Source organism: Mobula hypostoma, chromosome 19, assembly GCF_963921235.1.
Source record: "Mobula hypostoma chromosome 19, sMobHyp1.1, whole genome shotgun sequence".
NCBI lineage: Eukaryota > Metazoa > Chordata > Chondrichthyes > Myliobatiformes > Myliobatidae > Mobula > Mobula hypostoma.
The window spans coordinates 36,632,308-36,650,325 of NC_086115.1; the positions used below are offsets into that span (position 1 = coordinate 36,632,308).

The window sequence follows — 18,018 nt, forward strand, 5'->3', positions numbered from 1 at the left end:
ATGTATCCAAGGCCATCATGGGAAGTTGGGTCCCTGGCAAAGATATTTGTATCATTGTTGGCCACGGTTAAGGTATCTGAAGACTGGAGGGTGGCTAATGCTGGGTGCCTTTATTTAAGAAGGCACAACCCAAGGAACCACAAGCCAGTGATCCCAACATCAGTGGTGGGAAACTTACTGGGGTAGGGTTTCTGAGAGACAAGATCTATCTGCATTTGCAAAGACAAGGACCAGTTGAGTATAGTCAACATGGCTTTTGTGTGTGGGGAAACTGTCTCATGTATTTGATTGAAGGTTTAAAAAGTGACCAAGAAGATTAATGAGGCAGAGCAGTAGTCTACATGGACTTTAGCGAGCTCTTAGTCAAGTTTCTATGTGGTAGGCTGGTTCAGTAGGTTAGATTGCATGAGATCCAGAGGGATCTAGCCAAATTGGATATAAAATTGGTTTGGTGGAAGGAGTCAAAAGACAGTAGTGGGGTATTGTTATTCAGATCAAAGGCCTGTGACTGGTGCGGTGCTGCAGAGATCAATGCTAGGATTGTTTTAGTTTGTCGTTTTAACAATTTAAATGAGAATGTAGTTGGCGTGGCTAGTAGGTTTGTGGATGATGCCTATATTGGTGGTATAGTAGACAATGAAGAAGGCTGAAGGACCTATTCCTGTGTTGTATTCAGTAGTTTAGTGGAAGTAAGTCTGGAGATTCTTCATGTATTATCAGTTCATATACGCTGACAGGTTTATGATGTCAAAGTTGTTGATTTACCTGTGGAGTGCAGAAGCAGAGCCCTGTTTAACTGAGGTTCTCCTACATAAGTGATGGATAGCCACCTCTTGCATTGTATATCAGGCTTGCCAAGATGGAGGATCCACAATTTTATTCATTCCAATGACTTCGGTTTTGTTTATCTCATTTAATTGTGTTTTGGGGTAATTATTTTTTCTCATTTAAAGTAGGTTTTTAAATGACTGGCATTTGAAAACTCTTGCAGCTTTAAAAGCTGCCAAAGGTTTTAATGTAAAGGGTGAGGTGAGGTTAAATGTGGTTTAGGGACAAAGCTTCACTGTCATTTGAGGCTCTGGTGCTCAGGTCAGCAGGATGGGCCCTTCTCTTCTTTGGATATAGTGACAATAGGCCTGGTTCAGCAAGATCTGATCTGTGATGTCATCCAGTGAACAACCGAATTACAAAGAATCTAATAGTTAAATTTCATGCTATGATACAAAGTCTATGATACTATGATACAAACTACAAACTAATAGTTTGTCCTTCCCGAGGAAAGAAATGATTTTAGAAAGAGTGCATACCTGACCTAGAAGCCATCCATTGCAACTTTGATTCAAAGTAAATTTTTTATTGAGATACATTTGTGTTACTGTATATGACCTTGAGATTCATTCGACTAAGAAAGATGTTACGGTCTGTTGTTATGGTACTTATTAAAGATTGTTTAATAGCAAATTCTTGCAGTTCCAACCTAAAATTTTGTGCCTCTGTGATTTCAGAAGTCAGCAATGCAGGATGGATTCCTTGATTCAGAGTTACAAAGTCAAATAAATCAGCTTCTTGGAAATCCTTCCAACATTGATGATCTCAAATTTGCTGAAGATTTGCAAACGCAGTAATACACATAATGGTAACTACTAAACAAAGATTACAAGCATAATTTGCAATGCTGAAGATGGAAGTGTGCTTTGTGTTCTAGGTAATTCATGGCATCCATGGTGAATGTATATATGTAAACTTGTGAATCTAAAGTAATTCAGATGAAATAGAAAGAATATCAGGTTACATGTATAAACTAAATTATATGGAAATTTTAGCTTTATTTTTATTGGACAGGTACAGTATAATTGTGACAAAAAATACTTGAAATTTATATAGATTAGTATAAAATTTCTTGCCTTTAAAATAACAGTAACATGCCAACATGGACTGTAAACTTTGAGACTGTAAATATTGAGATTACTTTCATAATAAATATTTGACATAATCTTGAGCAATATTATTTTCTATGCTCTGACATCCTAATGATCTGAAAACCACTAATATAATCTTGTTCTTTATCCTAGCTTGAAACTTATCGTTTTATGCTTCACTGCAGAAATCACTTTTCAAAATTGCAAAATGGATAATTTACCTAACTTAGAATCTTTCTATTCCAATTTTGACTTCAGTCATAAAATAGTTATTCTCCAATAATCATTTCTTCTAAGTTTACTTTCAGACATCCCACCTCTCCCGGAAGTTCTGCGAGTCTCCCGCATATTAATAGTGGCTCCCTGATGCCCGCAAATTATATACAATATCCCTGAAATCAATTTTTTTGAGAGTGAGAGGGCGAGAGCGTGCTAGAGAGTCCGAGCACAAGAGCAATCACGAGAGAGAGAGAGCGCGCGCGCCATGGGGCAGTGTTCCAAAAAAAGAAAATATAAAACATACGTCACCCCAGACTATCCTAAAGTGTACCCCTGCCTAATAGGGGTCAAAAATAATGACAGTGTTGCTCACTGCATTGTTTGCAATAGTGACTTTTCTATTGCCCATGATGGGTTAAGACTGTGTCAAAGACATGTTGAGGTGAGTTTAACAGGTGTCATTTGTTCATTAGCATAGCTAACGTTATTTAAACTAGCTGGCTAGCTGCTGAGGAGCTACTCTATTGCAGACAACCCACTTCTCCTGGAAGTTCCGGGAGTCTCCCACAAATTGATGGTGCCACCTCCCGAAATGAGTTTTTGCAGGGTGGGATGTCTGTACTTTATGCAAGATTGGTTACATCACAAATTTGGAGTACAATTAGGTGCTTATTGTTTAATGGTGAGAAACACTTGTACAAAAGCAAATAAATAGCAATAAATTGAAAATGCTCCTTTGTAAATGTTACTGATGGGTGAAAGTAACTGCAATACTTCATGTTTTGCTATAACAGCTCTGTAAAGGCATGCTGTATATTAATTGCTGTCCAGAATATTTTAAGAAATGACAGCTGATGATGCTGTGTACCTCAAAGACCAATTTATGCTCAAACACCATCCTATCCTGTGATAAAATTTGAAATAATCCTTAAACCCATTTATTGTTTTTACTATTTTTTTCCCTTTCTTTCCACTGTTTAGATGACTTGGAATTCTGATGTTAGTTGATGAGAGAAAATGAAGCCACATAGTAATTGTAGCTGAAACATTTCAGCCTGGTCTCTGAACTGAGAGTAACATTTCTTTAACCTTTTGCATTTTTTTTAAACAATAGGAATCGGCCAAATGGAACCTCAAGTAAGATCACACATGACTTGATATTTGCTTCAGCTGCACAGATCAGGCCCAATTACTAGTAATGCAGTGCTTATAATTGGAGAAATGCAAATATTATAGGTAGGGTTGCAAGAGAGGATAGAGATAGCTGAACAGCAAGATTAAGTAACATTTGAAACAGTGTTTAACCAGATGTAATAGTGAGTCAGAATACAGCAAGTGTTGGGAGTTAAAATTCCATATTAACTGGATAAGCGAGACCAGCCTTGAGTATAGATGGAATAGCTGAGTTTTAGAGACACAAGATCATTTCAGCATTTAAATTCAGACAGGCACACTGGATAAAATACCTTGGTTATAAATACAGATGTTTTATTAAAGATGAATGAATCTAATATTTATTCTGATCCATTCAACATTAATACACTAATTTACAGTCCGTTATAGATAAAAACATCACACATTCAAAACAATCTACAACCAAATGATTCTTATAATAAAATGACTTTTCTGGCAGTGGCCCAGATTTCACGGTTGACACCGAAATAGCAACATTTACCATTGATCTTAAAGAAAACTGCCCTTTACATTATAACCTGCTGTGTAGTGTCAGTTTTCACAACTTTAGTGATTTTCACCATTGGTGCCAGCAGGCCAAATGATTAGATTTAATTTCAAGTAATAGATATTATGAAATTTAGCTATAAAAGTGAAATAATTCTGTGTGCCCTAATCTTTGAAGGTGAAATGGTGCATTGCAATCATAAAATAATTTTAAGGGTCAGGCAGACAGAAGCAGAAATGAGTCTTTTCATCTATGGAAGAGCAGTTTGTCACTTACTTTTTAGATGACCACATTTTGCTGAGAAAATCTGTGCACCAGAAGATGTTGTGATATTATAACAGTGAAGGGACCTGACAGTTTTTAAAAATTTATACCGCAAATTCTGAGCCAGTGTTTCCACCCTTAACAAACATACTGTTTGCATTATAAAAATACCAACACCTTCAGTAATCACTATGTCCTTTATGTACTTTATTCTATCAATATACAAAGTTCTGGATTTCAGAGAGATAACTTGCTACCAATAATTTCTCTTTAGTACTTTCTCAATAGTACAAGATGAGGAAAAACACTTATACAGTTCAACTGTAATATTTACAAAAGTTAAGACCATATTTTTGTTAGTCATTTTATAATGAATGTTCAAAGCAATCTGACACATCTGAAATCAATTGCTGTCACACTATTTGTTGTACCTTTGCACATACATCCACTGAAGACATCTAATATACAAGTTAATTTGCTATTAATTGATTTTCATTGATACAACTTAAAATATTTTTCTGAAAATATACAATTAATAGTTTTGGGTGGAGCAATATTTTGTGGCAGGACAATAGGCACAGCTTAAAACAATAAAATCTTCACTGAAATATCTTAAATAGCAACAAATAGATGGTAATAGGTAACATTGATTAATTCAGCAATACACAATTTACAAAAGAATTAACCAGTTAAGATAACAAAAATTTTACAATTTTGATAGTGCTAGTACCCAAGTGAGATTTAAACTTATATGTACAGAAATCAACAGGAAAATGAATAAATAACTACATTAAGCAAGATGTTAAATGAAATCATGTCAATTTGAAGCAAGTTTCCAATTTTGCGGCCTTACCTTTTCTTCTTCCTCCCCCCAACCCCCAAAAGTGGGCTGTTGCCTGTTAAATGTCATCTGGTAACTTTACTGCTCAGGAAGGCAAGTTTTAAGTGAAAGTAAATGGTAGTGGTTACATCAAAAGAGCCCAAAATGCTGCCTGTACTACTAAATGTTGTGGAGCGCTGCATCCTGAGAAGGCTAATGTTCCATCTGTCTGTGAAATGTGTATATTAGCATCTACTCGGTTTGAACCAACCTGATTAATTAGCTTTGTGGATTAAAATTATGCAGCCAGTTTTAAATGGGTTTTCCAGGAAAATGAGAGAGAAACAAGAATTAAAACTCTTATATTGTTCTGTTCTTAAACAAAAACAAGTAGCAAAATAAATTAGGGAAATGGAAAGTAAAAGAAAAATAAGACTATCCACAGTTGAAATAGTTAGCCCACTTACTTATTTTGTAATAGCTGATTGCAATTCACAGATTTTATCATTTCAACAATTTACTTAAATATATTACCAAATTTTGATGCCTTGTTATTTTGTTCAATTCATGATTCTGCAGATTGCCTTTCTTTGTTAGAGGTTCATCATTGATAATTAGTTATTGCATAGCCAGGCACACACAAACTATGGCAGATGCAGCTTTAGGGGATCTGGTTTTCTAAGGGTCTTGCCGCTCCTGCTCTTTTGGTCATCTTCGGTAGTTTGGTATTTGGTTCATTTACCACAATCAGTCCTGATGTTGATTTTGATTTGTCATTGATGTAGTTCTGCTCATGGCTATTAAATGTTTTCTTTGTTTCAAAATCCAAATCTTGTGACTTAGCCATACTATTAAAACAATTTAAAGGTAGCGAGGCAGTCAAAACTTCTGTACATTACGTTTTAAAATATTGCCTTGATGAACAGTACATATTAATGCAAAAGAATGAAAATACATCACAAAAAATGACTTTTGTTTCATTTTAATACAAAAATTAAACTGAATATATTATCACATGTGCACGAGGAAAGTAAAGCAATTGAAAATAAAAATACAAGATGTGTTATGCCACCTGGAACTGAAACTGAATATAGCAAATTTAACTGAAAACAGTGTTAAATCTCTGCTTAAATAAATAATTCAACCTAATAATTATATTAATGCAATTGTAGCACAGTTTTATATACCTAGAAATTTACACAATTTTTCTACTCCAGTAAAAATAATCAGTACCTACAGCATGTTAACACTACTTTTCTTCAGATTGTATGCATGAATCCAACATATTCTACAAAGGATTATTCCCTAAATCAAGATGTAAATACTCTGTAAACATCAACTAAAGTGAACATTTGGAACAATTCAGCTTAATATTACTAAAATACTAGCTTCTACCATGATCTGCGTTCATATTGAATACAGGAACCTTTAAAACCTGCAAATATTTCAAATGACTAATAAAATAAGTGGTTTTGAAAAGTGCATAATCCAAATCAATGCAATTGTCAAGGTTCTGCACCTGTATGTTTTCATACTCAGTATAATTTGAAGTTAACATCTCTAGTGTGTCTGAATAGTCCAACAGTAGTCATGGCTGTTTGCTTACACACAACTCTTTCTTGGTTCAACTATATACACTGAAACAAGCCCGCTTGTTTGAAACCTGTGACTGACTCATACTCCTGTGTATGACCCTTACTGGGTGATGTGTTTCATTCCAAAAATTGGATTTCGTTACCTTTTTTTAAAAAAAGTTATTTGTGTAATTTCCAGTTTTTCAGAAGGGCTGTACAGGAGGCAGAGGAGGGACGAGCATTACATTGTTATTTTTGTTTTGTCTTCTCCAGCATTGGTTAAAGAGTTCTATGCTTTATCTTGACATAGCCGTGCTAGAGGAAATATCCAAGTCAACTTCAAAATAGCCTGTTAAAATAAAAACGTGAAAACTTTTGATTGACTATCACCTTAGGAAAAAGGTTCTGAAGCATAACAACTGTACATAGAAAAATTATGACAAAATGCAACTGATAAAATTAGATAATTATAGACTTTTTCTTCAAGTTTCTCATTTAGAACCTGCTGTTGGGAACTTATAACATCAGGTTTGGACAAAATGACTTGATTGTTTTGTCCAAAGAAAAAGAGACCGAGGAAGTGGCAGTTGACTCACAAGTAGAGAAAGCTTGAAGACAGTGCCAGGAGGAGGATTGGCAGGTGATAGAGAAGGGACGCACTCAAACCGTTGGTTTGAGATGTGTCTATTTTAATGCAAGGAATGTTATGAACAAAGTGGATGAGCTTAGATCGTGGATCAATACTTGGAGCTATGATTTTGTGGCCATTACAGAGACCTGGATGGCTCGGGGCAGGAATGGTTACTTCGAGTGCCAGGCTTTAGATGTTTCAGAAAGGACAGGGAGGGAGGCAAAAGAGGGTGGGGGTGTGGCACTTGATTAGAGATAGTGCCACAGCTACAGAAAATGAGGAAGTCATTGAGGGATTGTCTATGGTGGGTGGAAGTTAGGAAGAGGAATGGGTCAATAACTCTACTGGGTGTTTATTATAGAACACCCAATAGTAACAGGGACATTGAGGAGCAGATAGGGAGACAGATTCTGGAAAGGTGTAATAACAACAAAGTTGTTGTGGGAGATTTTTAATTTCCCAAATATCAGTTAGAATCTCCCTAGAGCAAGCAGTTTAGATGGGCTGGAGTTTGTTCGGTGTGCTTAGTAAGGTTTCTTGACACAATATGTAGATAAGTCTACAAGGGGAGAGGCTGAACCTGGTCAGGTGTCAGATCTCTCAGTGGGAGAACATTTTGGAGATATTGATCACAATTCTATCTCCTTTACCATAGCACTGGAGGGGGATAGGAACAGACAAGTTAGGAAAGTGTTTAATTGGAGTAAGGGGAAATTTGAAGCTATCAGGCAGGAACTTGGAAGCATAAATTGGGAACAGATGTTCTCAGGGAAATGTATGGAAGAAATGTGGCAAATGTTCAGGGGATATTTGCATGGAGTTCTACATAGGTACATTCTAATGAGACAAAGGATGGTAGGGTACAGGAACAGTAGTGTACAAAGGCTGTTGTAAATCTAGTCAAAAAGAAAAGAAAAGCTCACGGAAGGTTCAAAAAGTAGGTAACGATAGAGTTCTAGAATACAAAGCCAGCAGAAAGGAGCTTAAGAATGAAACAAGGAGAGCCAGAAGGGGCTATGAGAAGGCCTTGGCAGACAGGATTAAGGAAAACCCCAAGGCATTTTACAAGATTTTGAAGAGCAAGAGGATAAGATGTGAGAGAATAGGACCAATCAAGTGTGACACTGGAAAAGTGTGTATGGAACCATGGGAGATAGCAGAGGTACTTAATGAATACTTTGCTTCAGTATTCACTACGGAATAGGATCTTGGCGATTGTAGGGATGACTTAGAGCGGATTGAAAAGCTTGAGCGTAGATATTAAGAAAGAGGATGTGCTGGAGCTTTTGGAAAGCATGAAGTTGGATAAGTCGTCTGGACTTGATGAAATGTACCCCAGGCTACTGTGGGAGGTGAGGGAGGAGATTGCTGAGTCTCTGGCAATGATCTTTGCATCATCAATGGGGATGGGAGAGGTTCCAGAGGATTGGAGGGTTGCCGATGTTGTTCCCTTCTTCAAGAAAGGGAGTAGAGATATCCCAGGAAATTATAGACCAGTGAGTCTTACTTCAGTGGTTGGTAAGTTGATGGAGAAGATCCTGAGATGCAGGATTTATGAACAGTTGAAGAGGCATAATATAATTAGGAATAGTCAGCATAGCTTTGTCAAAGGCAGGTTGTGCCTTACGATCCTGATTGAATTCTTTGAGGATGTGACTAAACACATTGATGAAGGTAGAGCAGTAGATGTAGTGTATATGGATTTCTGCAAGGCATTTGATAAGGAACCCCATGCAAGGCTTATTGGGAAAGTAAGGAGGCATGGGATCCAAGGGAACCTTGCTTTGTGAATCCAACTGACTTTTGCCCATAGAAGGCAAAGAGTGGTTGCAGAGGAGTTATTTTCTGCATGGAGATCGGTGACCAGTGATGTGCCTCAGGGATCCGTTCTGGGACCCTTACTCTTCATGATTTTTATAAATGGCCTGGATGAGGATGTGGAGGGATGGGTTTGTAAATTTGCTGATGACACAAAGGTTGGGGGTGTTGTGAATAGTGTGGAGGACTGTCAGGTTACAGCAGTAGGATGCAAAACTGGGATGAAAAATGGCAGATCGAGTTCAACCCAGATAAGTGTGAAGTGGTTCATTTTGGTAGGTCAAATATGATGGTAGAATATAGAATTAATGGTAAGACTCTTGGCAGTGTGGAGGATCAGAGGGATCTCGGGGTCTGAGTCCATAGGACACTCAAAGCTGCTGTGTAGGTTGACTCTTTGGTTAAGAAGGCATATGGTGCATTGGCCTTCATCAATTGTGGGATTGAGTTTAGGAGCCGAGAGGTAATGTTGCAGCTATATAGGACTCTGGTCAGACCCCACTTGGAGTACTGTGCTCAGTTCTGGTTGCCTCACTACAGGAAGGATGTGGAAACCATAGGGTGCAGAGGAGATTTACAAGAATGTTGCCGAGATTGGGGAGTGTGCCTTATGAGAATAGGTTGAGTGAACTTGGCCTTTTCTCCTTGGAGCAACAGAGGATGAGAGGTGACCTGATAGAGGTGTACAAGATGATGAGTGGCATTGATCGTGTGGATAGTCGGAGACCTTTTCCCGGGGCTGAAATGGCTAGCATGGCAGGGCACAGTTTTAAGGTGCTTGGAAGTAGATACAGAGGAGATGTCAAAGGTAAGTTGTTTTTTTTTTAACGCAGAGAGTGGTGAGTGCATGGAATGGGCTGCCAGCAACAGTGGTGGAGGTAGATACGATAGGGTCTTTTAACAGTCTCCTGGATAGGTACATGGAACTTAGAAAAATAGAGGGCTATGAGTAACCCTAGGTAATTTCCAAGGTAAGGACATGTTCGGCACAGCATTGTGGGCTGAAGGGCCTGTATTGTGCTGTAGGTTTTCTATGTTTCTATGTTATTAATTTATAGCTCAAGCATAAATATTAGTACATACAATGCACATGAAAATGAATTAATGATTTTCTAGCCTTGCCCATTCATCCAATTCTCAATTCCAATTTTAATCGCTTAAATCTTAACATTTACAACTATAACTCCTTTCCCTGCTTCTATATTTAATCATCCTCCAATTCTCTTTCCTGTATATGTAGCCAGAGATGACTTGTACATAAAGCCCCACCATCTTATCATTGTGAATATCTGTGCCAACATATCATAGGAAGCCACTCACGACTTTGAAAAGAAAGTTGCGGTTTGAGTGGAATGAATGTTTCTGATAAATATATCTCCTACAAAGGGGCTTCTTTTAAATAGCTTGGTAACAGGTAAGAGATAGTACTCTTAAAATCGGAGTTCATGAGTGTAACAATCCCTTGTACAACTTATTAAGTATTTAAAAACTTTTTAAGAAAATAAGTGCACAAAGTATTTTGAGTAAATATGCAAAAAGTACTTTAACCTCCATTGAAAATATACTTTCCATTCAATTTTCTGCAATCAATAAGAAATATTTGAAACTGCTATCTTGGTGAACTTATAGTGGCAGCTATGTTACAAATACCACCCAAAACTAATGGATTAATGAACAGTATAACAGGAAAAAATAAACTGAAATGCTGCTTGCATTAATGAAAATTAAGAAATAGATAAAAAGAGCCAACAGATTAATGACATCAAGAAACTCTTTCCGTTTATCTGAAAGCTACTTCTCACAACAAGATAAAACTTACTGGAAGTATTAAAACATGTATTTTGAATTCTTCAGCATGATTGAACATTTTCCCAAATAAAATGAAAGTCCTGATAACTTTCTGGATCTATATTGGTTGGTCAGTTATGTATAAATATGACTACAAACAGCACTCCATTTAATCAAGTTACAATTATGGCCCACTACAATCTTTTGTCCAAAGAATTGAAATGCTTTGCACTAAACTCTCTTCACTATCTAAACTGCAGTTTGTTTAGCCTGATGTATATAGTTTGTATTTGCAATATTTGAAAACTAAAAGTGTCTCCACAATATACCATAAGTCTGAGGAGCAGAATTAGGCCATTTGGCCCATCAAGTCAGCTCCTCCATTCCTTCATGGATGCTTTATTATCCCTGTCAACCCATTCTCCTGCCTTCTCCTTGTAACCTTTGATCAAGAGCCTATCAGCCTTTGCTTTAAGTATATCCAGTGACTTCATCTCCAGCATTGTTCATAGCGATGAATTCCACAGGCAGATTTACCACCCTCTGGCTATAGAAATGTTTCCTCAACTCTTTTTTAAATGGATGTCTCTATCCTGAGGTTGTGCCCTCTGGTCCTAGACTCTTCCACTATAGAAAATATCCTCTCCATATCCAGTCTACCTAGGCCTTTCAATATTCAATAGATTTCAATTAGATCCCCACTCATTCTTCTAAACTCCAACAAGTAACTGCCCAGAGCCATCAATCACTCCTTTTCATTCCTGGGATCATTCTCATGAACCTCTTCTGGACCCTCTCCATTGCTAGCACATTTTTTTCTTAGATAAGATGCCCAAAACTGCTCACAATACTCCAAGTGCAGACTGACCAATGCCTTATAAAATCTTTGCATTACATCCTTGCTTTTGTATTCTAGTCCTCTTGAAATAAATGCCAACATTGCAATTGCCTTCCTTTCCACTGACTCAAGCTGCAAGTTAACCTTAAAGGAATCCTGCACAAGAACGCACAAGTCCCTTTGCACTGCTGAATTTTGAATTTTCTACTTCTTTAGAGAATATTCTACACCTTTATTCCTTCTGCCAAAGCATATGACCATACACTTCCCTACACTATATTTCATCTGCCACTTCTTTAACCATTCTTCCAATTTATGTCCTTCTGCATAAATCCTGCTTCTTCAACACTGCCTGCTTCCACATCTATTTTCATAGACATAGAAACATAGAAACATAGAAAATAGGTGCAGGAGTAGGCCATTCGGCCCTTCGAGCCTGCACCGCCATTTATTATCATGGTTGATCATCCAACTCAGAACCCCGCCCCAGCCTTCCCTCCATACCCCCTGACCCCCGTAGCCACAAGGGCCATATCTAACTCCCTCTTTAATGTAGCCAATGAACTGGCCTCAACAGTTTCCTGTGGCAGAGAATTCCACAGATTCAACACTCTCTGTGTGAAGAAGTTTTTCCTAATCTCGGTCCTAAAAGGCTACCCCTCTATCCTCAAACTGTGACCCCTCGTTCTGGACTTCCCCAACATCGGGAACAATCTTCCTGCATCTAGCCTGTCCAATCCCTTTAGGATTTTATACGTTTCAATCAGATCCCCCCCCAATCTTCTAAATTCCAACGAGTACAAGCCCAATTCATCCAGTCTTTCTTCATATGAAAGTCCTGCCATCCCAGGAATCAATCTGGTAAACCTTCTTTGTACTCCCTCTATGGCAAGGATGTCTTTCCTCAGATTAGGGGACCAAAACTGCACACAATACTCCAGGTGTGGTCTCACCAAGGCCTTGTACAACTGCAGTAGTACCTCCCTGCTCCTGTACTCGAATCCTCTCGCTATAAATGCCAGCATACCATTCGCCTTTTTCACCGCCTGCTGTACCTGCATGCCCATTTTCAATGACTGGTGTATAATGACACCCAGGTCTCGTTGCACCTCCCCTTTTCCTAATCGGCCACCATTCAGATCATAATCTGTTTTCCTATTTTTGCCACCAAAGTGGATAACTTCACATTTATCCACATTAAATTGCATCTGCCATGAATTTGCCCACTCACCCAACCTATCCAAGTCACCCTGCATCCTCTTAGCATCCTCGTCACTGCTAACACTGCCACCCAGCTTCGTGTCATCCGCAGACTTGGAGATGCTGCATTTAATTCCCTCATCCAAGTCATTAATATATATTGTAAACAACTGGGGTCCCAGCACTGAGCCTTGCGGTACCCCACTAGTCACTGCCTGCCATTCTGAAAAGGTCCTGTTTATTCCCACTCTTTGCTTCCTGTCTGCTAACCAATTCTCCACCCACACCAATACCTTACCCCCAATACCGTGTGCTTTAAGTTTGCACACTAATCTCCTGTGTGGGACCTTGTCAAAAGCCTTTTGAAAATCCAAATATACCACATCCACTGGTTCTCCCCTATCCACTCTACTAGTTACATCCTCAAAAAATTCTATGAGATTCGTCAGACATGATTTTCCTTTCACAAATCCATGCTGACTTTGTCCGATCATTTCACTGCTTTCCAAATGTGCTGTTATCACATCCTTGATAACTGACTCCAGCAGTTTCCCCACCACCGACGTTAGGCTAACTGGTCTATAATTCCCCGGTTTCTCTCTCCCTCCTTTTTAAAAAAGTGGGGTTACATTAGCCACCCTCCAATCCTCAGGAACTAGTCCAGAATCTAACGAGTTTTGAAAAATTATCACTAATGCATCCACTATTTCTTGGGCTACTTCTTTAAGCACTCTAGGATGCAGACCATCTGGCCCAGGGGATTTATCTGCCTTCAATCCCTTCAATTTACCTAACACCACTTCCCTACTAACATGTATTTCGCTCAGTTCCTCCATCTCACTGGACCCTCTGTCCCTTACTATTTCTGGAAGATTATTTATGTCCTCCTTAGTGAAGACAGAACCAAAGTAATTATTCAATTGGTCTGCCATGTCCTTGCTCCCCATAATCAATTCACCTGTTTCTGTCTGCAGGGGACCTACATTTGTCTTTACCAGTCTTTTCCTTTTTACATATCTATAAAAGCTTTTACAGTCCGTTTTTATGTTCCCTGCCAGTTTTCTCTCATAATCTTTTTTCCCCTTCCTAATTAAGCCCTTTGTCCTCCTCTGCTGAACTCTGAATTTCTCCCAGTCCTCAGGTGAGCCACTTTCTCTGGCTAATTTGTATGCTTCTTCTTTGGAATTGATACTATCCCTAATTTCTCTTGTCAGCCACGGGTGCACTACCTTCCTTGATTTATTCTTTTGCCAAACTGGGATGAACAATTGTTGTAGTTCATCCATGCAACCTTTAAATGCTCGCCATTGCATATCCACCGTCAATCCTTTAAGTGTCATTTGCCAGTCTATCTTAGCTAATTCACGTCTCATACCTTCAAAGTCACCCGTCTTTAAGTTCAGAACCTTTGTTTCTGAATTCGAAGTAGATTATGAGGGCACTCAGTCCTCATTTATTGTCATTTAGTAATGCATGCATTAAGAAATGATACAATGTTCTTCCAGTATGATATCACAGAAACACAAGACAAACCAAGACTAAAACTGACAAAAACCACATAATTATAACATATGGTTACAACAGTGCAAAGCAATACTGTAATTTGATAAAGAACAGAGCATGGGCACGGTAAAAAAAAGTCTCAAAGTCCCGAAAGCCCCATCATCTCACACAGACGGTAGAAGGAAGAAAACTCTCCCTGCCATGAACCTCCAGCGCCGCAAACTTGCCGATGCAGCACCCTGGAAGCACCTGACCACAGCTGACTCTGAGTCCATCCGAAAACTTTGAGCCTCCGACACTGAGCACTATCTCTGCCGAGCGCTTCGACCTTGGCCCCGGCCGCCAAGCAGCAGGCAAAGCCAAGGATTCGAGGCCTTCCCCTCCGGAGATTCTCGATCACACAGTAGCAGTGGCAACGAAACAGGAATTTCAGAAGTTTCACCAGATGTTACTCTGTGCTTCTCACGTCTGTCTCCATCAAATCAGGATTGTGCACGGCATCCTACTTGACAAATAACAGATATTCATCCCAGAATGGCCGCTTCATCCATAAACTAGGCCAAGTCATTGATATATATAACATGAAAAGAAGCGGTCCCAACACTGACGCCTGTGGCACACCAGTAATCACCAACAGCCAACTAGAAAAGGTCCACTTTATTCTGAATCTCTGCCTCCTGCTAGTATCTTATATGTAATACCATGGGCTCTTGTTAAAGTAGCCTTGTGTGGCTGCTTGTCAAAGGCCTTCTGAAAATCCACATAATCAAATTACACTGACCCTTCTTTGTCTATCCTGCCTGTTATTTTCTCTAAGAATTCCAACAGATTCGTCAGGCAAGATTTCCCCTTAAGGAAGCCATGCTGACTTTGGCCTATTTTGTCATGTGCTTCTCTAAGTATACTGAAGCTTCATCCTTATTGATAGACTTCAGCTTCTTTCCAAACACTGAAATCAGGCTAACGGGTCTATAACTTCTGCCTCCCTCCCTTCTTAAAGAGTGGAGTGACATTTGCAATATTCAAGTCTTCAGAACCATTCCAGAATCGAGTGATTTTTGCAAAATCAGCACTAATGCTTCCACAATCTCTTCAGCTACCTCTTTCAGAAACTTGGGTGTAGTCCATCTGGCCCAGGTGCCTTATTTACCCTCAGACTTCTCAGCTTCCGAAGCATCTTCTCTTTAGTAATAGCAACGAGCTAGTGTCACAGTGCTCCATTCAGGGTCTTTTCACCCTTGAGTTTCTTAACTGTACCCACAAGGGTTCTACATCTTTGCTTCCCCCTTCCTTTCCAGTGCTGAAGAAGGGTCTCGGCCGAAATACTGACTTTATTTATCTCCATAGATGCTGCCTGACCTGCTGTGTTCCTACAGCATTTTGTGTGTGTTGCTTTGGACTTCAAGCACCTGTAGGCTTTCTTGTGTTAACGACTTCTTGTCACCTTTTCCTAAAAAGTTGATTTCACTTTTTAGTGACATTCACCCCAGCCCCTCTGCCTACCTGCCTGTCCTTTTGATACAATGTGGATCCTTGAATCTTAAGCTCCCAACTATGCTCTTCTTTCAGCCACGACTTGTCCCCACAGTATCATACTTGCCAATCTCTAACTCTGCTACTAGATCATCTACCTCATTCCCTATACTGTCTACATTCAAGTATATTCATCATCCTTTTTAATTCCATCACCCTTTTTGATTTTGGCCCCTGTTAAACGTTAACTCATCCCACTGACCAAAATTTTGCCCTATCATCTGCCTGTCCTTCACAGTCACAGTACACACTGCCTCTGCTTGTATACCAACTGGCCCATCCTCAGCCATATCACTCTGGTTCCCTTACCACTCTAACACTGTCCACTCACACAATGGCCACTCCGCTTACACCTCGTTTCTTTTTATTGCGCCTTCTGTGTGCCTAATGGATCATTATGATTGCAGCCCACTGAAAAGTCCTGAAAGCACCAAAACTCTTTCTACACCTCGCAGTGTGTCACCAATGAAGCACCTCTTGCATTGACTGCAACCTGCCAAATATCTTCCCATCCAGAACAGTGCAGCAATGTAAACTGTGCACATGATCGTAGCCAGACCAATTGCATAAGGTTCTAAAGGAATGCAACTTTCAGCAATTAACTACTGCTCATTTAATGAAGACCGTTTACCTGCTGTTTTGTTCCTGGTGTGAACAAAGCTGCAAAATTTTTCTCCCAATAATTCTCACTGCAACATTAACTCCTATTCAGGATGCATCTATTCATTGGAAGCACATTAAAGAAAGTTAGTCTGTTCCGAGCTTTGTGGCCCATCAGGTCGGCACTTATGCCGGTTTCTGTGCCGTGAAGCGACTGAGAGTATGAGACTCACCACCCCACAGATAGGACACCAGTCTGTCGCGAGGTTGACACCGAGCATTTGCCGGCACTCATTTTCAGCTGGGTGGACTGGAGCAGTGTGTGGTTAAGTACCTTGGCCAAGACTCGAACCTTCAGATCGTGAGCCCAATGCCCTAACCACTTGGACACGCGCCCTGCATAAGTAGCAGAAGCAGTCCACTATTCCCAAACTACTCACCTCCTTACAGTGTCAGGTACCTCCTGCCCTGAAGGACTCTTTATCTTACAAACCCTTTAACTAAACCCAGAAACATGACAACGACTGAAAGTATCAGAGAGGAGGCTCTCAAAATTCCACTGCTTCAAAATCACAGCTTGTTCTTTCCAGTAATCTAAAATACTGCTGCATTTAGTTTTCTTTTATTTAATTAATGATACAGAGTGGAGTAGACCCTTCCATCCCTTCGAAGAGTCCCTGACAACCCCGATTTAACCCTAACCTAATCACGGGACAATTTACAATGAACAATCCACCCAGTAGTTCTTTGGACCGTGGGAGGAAACCGGAGCACCAGGGGAAAACCCACACCTTCCATGGGGATGACGCCATTGAACTCTGAATTCTGAGCTGTAATAGCGTCATGCTGCTGTTCTCCCGCCAACTAACTGCTTGTTCAGCATGTACTGTGAGAGTGGTTTACAAACAATGAGGTACAGCTTATTTGCAGGAGCTTGGGTGCAGCCAGCAGCAGACTGAGATACACAGTGGAGATCAGCAGCTATCTGGAAGGAACCTATGGCTAGGAAATTGAGGGTTCTGTGAACATAGAAACATAGAAAATAGGTGCAGGAGGAGGCCATTCGGCCCTTCGAGCCTGCACCGCCATTTATTATGATCATGGCTGATCATCCAACTCAGAACCCTGCACCAGGCTTCCCTCCATATCCCCTGATCCCCGTAGCCACAAGGGCCATATCTAACTCCCTCTCAAATATAGCCAATGAACTGGCCTCAACTGTTTCCTGTGGCAGAGAATTCCACAGATTCACCACTCTCTGTGTGAAGAAGTTTTTCCTAATCTCAGTCCTAAAAGGCTTCCCCCTTATCCTCAAACTGTGACCCCTCGTTCTGGACTTCCCCAACATCGGGACCAATCTTCCTGCATCTAGCCTGTCCAATCCCTTTAGGATTTTATACGTTTCAATCAGATCCCCCCTCAATCTTCTAAATTCCAACGAGTACAAGCCCAGTTCATCCAGTCTTTCTTCATATGAAAGTCCTGCCATTCCAGGTATCAATCTGGTGAACATTCTTTGCACTCCCTCTATGGCAAGGATGTCTTTCCTCAGATTAGGGGACCAAAACTGCACACAATACTCCAGGTGTGGTCTCACCAAGGCCTTGTACAACTGCAGTAGTACCTCCCT

The 18,018-nt window shown here is 39.8% G+C and overlaps 2 protein-coding genes across 5 annotated transcripts in view; one reads left to right on the plus strand and one right to left on the minus strand.

Moving 5' to 3' along the window:
* noc3l (NOC3-like DNA replication regulator) overlaps nt 1-3,005 on the plus strand; it is a 46,804-nt gene extending 43,799 nt beyond the window's left edge. Inside the window, exon 21 of the mRNA XM_063071695.1 lies at nt 1,506-3,005. Within this exon, the coding sequence (XP_062927765.1) occupies nt 1,506-1,625 (120 nt within the window). The 3' untranslated portion in view covers nt 1,626-3,005. The remainder of the gene's footprint in view (nt 1-1,505) is intronic.
* A 136-nt stretch (nt 3,006-3,141) lies between these two features.
* plce1 (phospholipase C, epsilon 1) overlaps nt 3,142-18,018 on the minus strand; it is a 482,678-nt gene continuing 467,801 nt past the window's right edge. For all 4 annotated transcript variants that reach the window (XM_063071694.1, XM_063071693.1, XM_063071692.1 and 1 more), the window contains one exon: nt 3,142-6,826. The gene's annotated coding sequence lies outside the window, so the exon portion shown is untranslated. The remainder of the gene's footprint in view (nt 6,827-18,018) is intronic.